The 7,500-nt window shown below is 39.7% G+C and overlaps 1 protein-coding gene across 4 annotated transcripts in view; it reads right to left on the bottom strand.

The window, feature by feature from the left end:
* Nucleotides 1–5,554, bottom strand: part of Utx (Utx histone demethylase) — a 33,993-nt gene extending 28,439 nt beyond the window's left edge. The window contains exons 1-2 of one of the 4 annotated variants that reach the window (XM_068357015.1): nucleotides 5,325–5,554; nucleotides 2,959–3,078 (exon numbers count right to left, since the gene is read on the bottom strand). Coding sequence is in view for 1 of the 4 variants with exons in the window: in XM_068357013.1 (XP_068213114.1) it covers nucleotides 1,055–1,056 (2 nt within the window). In the remaining 3 variants the exon portion in view is untranslated. Of the gene's footprint in view, nucleotides 406–1,054; nucleotides 1,073–2,958; nucleotides 3,079–5,324 lie in introns of those variants that run through there. The other 3 variants (XM_068357017.1, XM_068357013.1, XM_068357014.1) reach the window with 3 other exon arrangements.
* Between the last annotated feature and the right edge of the window lie 1,946 nt (nucleotides 5,555–7,500).

Raw genomic sequence — 7,500 nt, 5'->3', positions numbered from 1 at the left:
AACGTTGTTATATATTCATTCGGTCTTTGTCCTATAACGGGCCAGAGAGATAGAGTGAGTGAGAGAGAGATAGTGTGTGTGAGGGCGCACACATACACACACTCACGCCACACACACACACGGTTGGTCGGTCACTCAACTCAGCCTCTCCAGGGGCTTCCAATTTCCCTGGGTCTTTTCGCACACAGGGTTGACGAGCTGCTCTATTCCTTGGGGACACACGAGGGCGAGCTAAGCACTTCTAAGTTTGGCAGTTAAAAGCACGTGGAATGGCACGTGCATAAAGGAGTTCTAGGGTCCTTGTCCCGTCCCCGTGGTCCACACAAACCCCCGACACTCTCCTATCCTCTCCTTTTCCGATCCTTCCGCCAGCCACACTGAAATGTCTGTTCTGTTGGCTGGCGGTGGAGCTGCCCCATCGTCGATCTCCTCCACCACCGTCACCGACACCCCGCCCCGCCCCACCCCATACCTCCCCTCTTCCATCACCCCTCCCAGCCAATGTCGTTACTAACTTACAACTAAAAATATTCTTGAACTTGGCGATCGCGTTCTGACAAACGTTCTTGTCAATAAAATTTTATAAAGCAATAACGATAGTACCGTAAGTCAGGGCGGCTAGGCAACTAGAGGAAAACAGTAAAGTATCGTGTTGAAGAACGTATCGTGTGCCTGGCAGCACGGCGCTGCTGGGTGGCGGTGACTGTGGGAGAAAAGGAGGAGGAATGGTTGTGTGAGGAGAGCGTATTGATCCCCAGGTGAGGCAGTGGAACAAGCCTCCCCTTGGGTACAACTCAACACCCGAGCCTTGAAGGCCAACCACCGGGTTTTTTTTGCGAGTGATATCTAAGGGCATTCCCTATGTCAACCACCTCCTATTTAATTACCTACAGACGATGCCCAACAGACCGAAAATTAGAGCACTTTAAATATATAAATGAAATATTCAAGTCAGCAAAACTCCAAACAAAAACATTCACCAACTTCCTTTTTAAAAAGAAAAAGAATGTTTTACCCCGCATAAACAAGGTGTTTTGATGTTACAGTATCTTACATTGTACCTGTTACTCTCGGACCACCACATCACGCGGCCCTTTCGAAGATGGGGAAGAGACTTCAAACACAAACAGTTCTTGGTTTTTTTTTTTTTTACCTGTACCCATCCGCCCCTCTCTCCATCTACTTCAGAAACTCTACCAACCAACCCCTTCGGTGTCTCTTCATAACCCCTACCGCTAAAAAGAACCACCTCACCTTTCCAACCTCCCACAACTCTTATAACTACCTGCCATACAATCACCCAACAGCAATTTCTACCTGTCAACACGCTTGGAAAAGATACTACTATATATGTATATTTAAGCTCAGATTGGCGAATTGAAGAATTCGTTATATATGTATATTATATATACTGTATACATATAATTCTATAAACACACACAATATATATATATATATATATATATATATATATATATATAGTATATATTTATTTTAAATTGAACACTTCTCAGTTACAAAAATATAAATATTTAGTACATCATCATGCTCATTAACCAACCATGTTTCAAAACTACGTGGCATAACAAACATTGAGAGAAAAACGAGTATGACCATAAGAGTAAAAGCAGAATGGTCAAGCATAAAAACAAAATGACAGTAGGCCCACTGATATCAATCATTAGATTTTTTTTTAATGTAGTTGCATGGGACATGACCCCCAACTAAACCTTGGAGACCCATTCACAGTTGGGTCGAACCTTAACCCCCTCACACTAGTTTCACTAAATCAAAAGGAATAGGCGTCAAGGTCCACCTGACTGAGAGAGAGAGAGAGAGAGAGAGAGAGAGAGAGAGAGAGAGAGAGAAATCTGCAGACATAACAAGAACTCTAGCAAGAAAAAATGCCCCTGGGAAGGGGGGTAGGGAAAGAGTAATGGGAAGGTGGGGTAGGGGAGAGGAGACGTGGTAGAGGGAACAGGACCAGTTACACCGGAAGCACTGGAATGTTGCATGAGAGAGAGACCTTCCTGGAAATTCATTATTTCTTTCACCTTTTGTCTTACGCCTAACCACGAATTACGAGAGATTTAGGAGAGAACGCATCATGGACCATGCAGAGGGAGGCGTCTAGACTACAAAGTTAAATGACGAATATATATTAATTCTGTTCCATGGTAAAAAAAAAAAAAAAAAACTTGGTAATTAGGTACAATATAGTCACATGTTATATGTATGCAATAAGCGTACTTAAGTAACAATGTAACTTATATAGGAGAGTAAACATCAAGAGATGATTTGAAGTAGATTTACAGAAGATATTTAAACATTTATAACATTTTACAGAAGCAATTTAAACATTTATAATCTAGTAAAGACGACATTTAAACATTTATAATCTAGTAAAGACGACATTTAAACATTTATAATCTAGTAAAGACGACATTTAAACATTTATAATCTAGTAAAGACGACATTTAAACATTTATAATCTAGTAAAGACGACATTTAAACATTTATAATCTATCAATCATATATATGGGACACCTTCTGACAACAGTAAAGGAGTTTTACAATTACATAACACATATTGGATATATTTTGTACAGACTAATCTAAAAAAAGACATTTTCATTAATAATAACAATTGTGCAATAACATTGAGTCAAAGTGTGAACTGTGTGGAAGCGACACCAAAAGACGACGAAGAACATGACAATAACAACAGAGAGAGAGAGAGAGAGAGAGAGAGAGAGAGAGAGATTATGACTACTTACTAATGATTATATATATATATATATATATATATATATATATATATATATATATATATATATATATATATATATATATATATATATATATATATATATATATTATACAAAAAGCAACGCATGCGCTAAATCTAAACAGCGAGAGTAGAGAAACAGGCAAAAAACCAAAAAGGCAAAAACTAACTTGTTCAAGGCGGGTATCGGCAGTTGGTTAGGTCGGTTTACATCAACAACCCCGAGGGAGGAGGTGGAGGTGGTGGTAGTAGAACAAGAGGTTATGGAGGAGGAGGAGGAATCGAGCTGGCTGCGAAAGCAAAAGAAAAAACAAACTAAACAATTTTGTATCAACAGCTCTTTACGTACAGGGGAGGGGGGGGGGGGGCGATACGTGGGAATTTGATTTGGGTGTCTCACTGTGTAAGTTTTCAAATGCTGCCACGGGTCCGAACTGCCCTATATATTAAAAAGGCACAAAACAGAAAACGCGACTAATTCCATATAAACTCCACTGGGGAGGGGAGGGGCAGTGACAGCAGCGTTTTCATTATCACACCACTGACCCACACGTGAACCTTACTTACTATTGGGTCAATTAATAATACTACTATCACAACAACTGCTTCTACTACTACTACTAACAGGTGTTCAGGTCTGAAAATATTCTATCTCTAAGGGCCATTAGTCTATGATTGGGGAAATCAACTAGTTGGGGAATTAATTATAATATCAGAGACGTCTATAAATATTAATGTAAATAGGAATATTTTAATATAACCCTAGCTCACATTAATTACCTTTAATTACCTTACCTTTCAAATAATCACATTACATTAATTACATTACCTTTCAAATATATACAGTACATTAATTACATTACCTTTTAAGTAATCAATAGTCAGGATACTTTCAACAATGCTAAATGTGTTGACATGTGTTAAACATGACATCATGGCTTCATACATAGTTTAGATGGAACATGGAGAAAAATAAATCACACCTTTAATTTCATCTAAAATCTATCTCGTCTCTTTCATTGTTCCCTAAAACATTTCATTGAGAGAGAGAGAGAGAGAGAGAGAGAGAGAGAGAGAGAGAGAGAGAGAGAGAGAGAGAGAGAATCAACCCCACCACTAAAGTGGGACTAAAGGGGGTGAAACGGATGAGATAGGGGCCATTGGCCCGGGTTCTGTATGGGAGGGGGAGAACAGTGAAGGGGGAAGGACAGAGGGGGGGGGGGGAGCAATGAGCAATAAGAGGAGGGGGGTATCCTTAGGTGATCCTGCATCCACAAACAATGAGCTTTGAGCAGATGGCACGCGACTTGCTACCCAGGACAAGCACAACACAACGAGCCTTTCCAACTCCCATCCTCTTACTTTTTCGTCTCACCTTTGTCAGAAAGAAGCTTTTGTTGAGCACGCACGCAATCACACACACACACACTCACTCAGAGATAATAGGGAGAACATTTAAGCTTCCATTGTGAACGTACTATATGTCTTGCAATCAATTAGAACAACATCCACACGGGCTGAGGCGTTGGTAGAGCAAAGAGGCTTTTAAAACAGACGATTAAGACCTCGGTGGTCTTCTAGTCGGGGTTGCACAGCTTTTTGTTGGAGAAAATGGGGGAAATGGGGGGGGAGAGGAAACTGTCAATCATAATAAGACTATTACACTAATCTAACAATACAGGTAGATGGTCATTTGCGTTCAACCGAATACTCGGGTAACCCTTCATTTACCCCTTAAGAGGGTGGCAACTTGCGGCTAGGGAGATACTACTGGATCAGACATACTACCTGCCCTTTTGCCAGCTCCGAGAACAGTAAATGAAAGGATTAGAAGAGTAAATGGCACAACTGGTAGATGAATAGATCCTGAAAAGGGAATTTCATGCAATAATTTGAAAAGAACCGTATTTGGAAAGATGGCAATGGAGAAACGCCATTTCAAGTTCTGAATGATCATAAATTGCACAATTTTTCCACGAATAACCACCTAAAATGTTCTATTCATAACTATCATGAAATTCAATCTTAACGTATTTTCTCTGAAGAATGAAAATATATAAATAACATTGCAGTATTTAACAGAAACGGTCTCTAAAGAACAATAAACATTGTGTGAAAAACCAAAATTTTATTCAGAAAAACAAAAGCTAAAAAAAGTGTAAGAATTTGGTGTCTTTTGGGAGAAAAATCATCACACGTAAAAACAAGGACTAAGAAAGTTATCCGAGAGAATGAATTATGAAAACAAGTTCTGTGTAAAACGCCACGAATGGGGTTTGAGTGAGGTAAGCAGTACTAGTTAATCTCAAGATCAAAATGATAAGATATCTGGACTATTTTCAAAACATTCTATTACTTTCACTTCATATCTACCAAACATTAAACTAACTTGCTTCAGCATAAATCAACTTTAGAATAAGATGCTTCCCAAGAAAACTGCTCAGGGCTATGACTACCCAACATTTTACAACACCCCTTTTTCTAGCCATATCTACTGCCTCGGAGTGAACTCACTAAAAGATAGTCCAGTACTTACAGCCAAATCGTTTAAATCGTTCTCAGTAGCAGTCACGAACGACAACCAATAAAAGAAGATCCAAGAGTTAAATCACAAGTGTTCTACCGAAAAGCACAGGTTTCAGAAGACAAGACAACACATTCCACAGCACAACACAAGTAAGTTCCACCGTGGCCACCGCCTATACATCGATGGTTCTACAATGCGTCTACGGCATGAAACTTCTCAAGACTCCTCCTCCTCCTACTACACACATTTTCTCCTCCACGAACCCAATGGCGGGGCCCCTCGATGTACCCTTTCCGCCTAGGGTCCGTCCGTCTGTGTCGTCTATGTAGACGCGAAAGGAGAATATAGTCCTCTCTGGAACCAGCCGGAACAACCCTGGTAGATTTTCCTTTGTTCCCCCAAAACAAATCGATGCCCAATGTACTATAATTTCAAATAAAAACAACAAGCAGGACGTGTTTGATAATAGATTATCTAAAAATCCATGTTTAAGATTAGTTAAGATAATGAGTTTTTTCTAGATTATGCGAATATCCAAGCGAAGTCATTGTTCTGCTTTGTACTCTAAACGCTACTATTAACAATCAGATCTATTACCTCTATCATCAATATTATTCGAGGTTAATAAACTTAATTTCAGGATTCTTAAGGAAATATTGGATGCAAAATATTGAATAATCACCAAAAGAGAGCAAACAAGATTGCAGTATATGAGAGTAGTGTAAGGCAGTAAAACAGGGTAATAAAACGTAACATTGATAACAAACTAAAAAAAAAGTTTATGACCAAAGCTAAGTAAAAAAAAAAAGAGAGAGAGAGAGAGAGAGAGAGAGAGAGAGAGAGAGAGAGGAAACTTCAGGGTAAACTATTGCTGGCTGGAAAACGTGTCTTCAGTCACGTGTACCATCATGAGCTCGGCTACGGTGCCGCCGAGAATCAATCTCTCTCTCTCTCTCTCTCTCTCTCTCTCTCTCTCTCTCTCTCTCTCTCTCTCTCTCTCTGTGATATTTAATAAGTGTGACAAAAGATGCCCTCGAAGAAATGCATATCAGGTGAATTCCTAGGTCACTTCCCTATGAAAGAAACTGACAAATGATTTTCAAGTTCACGTTGTTTATGTAATACATTTCCACCGCTCCAGCAATTTACAATTCTGCATCGTCCTTCACCGGTTGCAAGTCATGGCTACACGAACTTACTAATCATCCATTTTACTTGTTCACAGACCCGTCTGTGTAATCAATTGCGACGTTGTCTGTCAGTCTGGTGAAAAGAATAAAATATCCAGGATGTTTAATGCATTACATGTGACGCATTCAACCTTTAAAGGAAGGCCAAAGCAGCAGAATCTCTTCTATTTAATAAATAAAAAGTATCTCTATATATTCCCGGCCATGGTGAGCGGCATTGCCAGGTGTAAGACTACTCAGTCTCTCCAGTCCCTGGGTAGGGAGAGAAGGGAGTAGTCATGCCCTGTAGAGATGGGGTACCCGAAAGGTATGCTGTGTGTGTGTATTTGTCTATCTACATATTTAGTCGCTATGACAGGGAGAGAGAGAGAGAGTAGTTATACCCTGCTGAGAAGGGGTACCCCGAGAGGTATACTGTGTGTGCGTGTAGATCTAAATAATTAGCTGTCATTTTTGACGTATCACGTACACAGGTAAGATGTAATAGATAACTGGTTAGAAAATTCACAGACAAAAATAGACGGTAAAGTGTACGGTCTAAAGTTCCACATGAATAACAGAACTTTATTTAGTTGTTTGATAAGTTACATTAACTGTTAGGAAGAGAACAGACTGCCTGTTCACCTATTTATCTATTGGCTAATAAATGGCCTTGGTTTGGCATGATAACACTTTTTATCTGATAAAGAGAGAGAGAGAGAGAGAGAGAGAGAGAGAGAGAGAGAGAGAGAGAGAGAGATATTCCATAAAACTTTCATTGCAAATCTTTCTCTTTCCACCCAGAGTATCATACTACTGTATTACCTCAACTAGCTAGTAAACGTCTGGACATGGGAGGCCGACGGAAGCGGAAAAAATAAACCCTTCATCGCACGCAGAGGAAAAAGGGAAGGAGGGTGGAGAAAAGAGAGGGGGAAAGAAAGAGCGAGGAAGAGAGGTTGTGTATTAGTGATGATGAATGAATTAGTGAAACAAGAAAACAAGCACAACATAGT

This window comes from Palaemon carinicauda, chromosome 33 (assembly GCF_036898095.1).
Source record: "Palaemon carinicauda isolate YSFRI2023 chromosome 33, ASM3689809v2, whole genome shotgun sequence".
In the NCBI taxonomy this organism is placed as follows: Eukaryota; Metazoa; Arthropoda; class Malacostraca; order Decapoda; family Palaemonidae; genus Palaemon; species Palaemon carinicauda.
The sequence above is the reverse complement of the archived record's forward strand: the minus strand, read 5'-3'. Positions and strand labels throughout refer to the sequence as shown.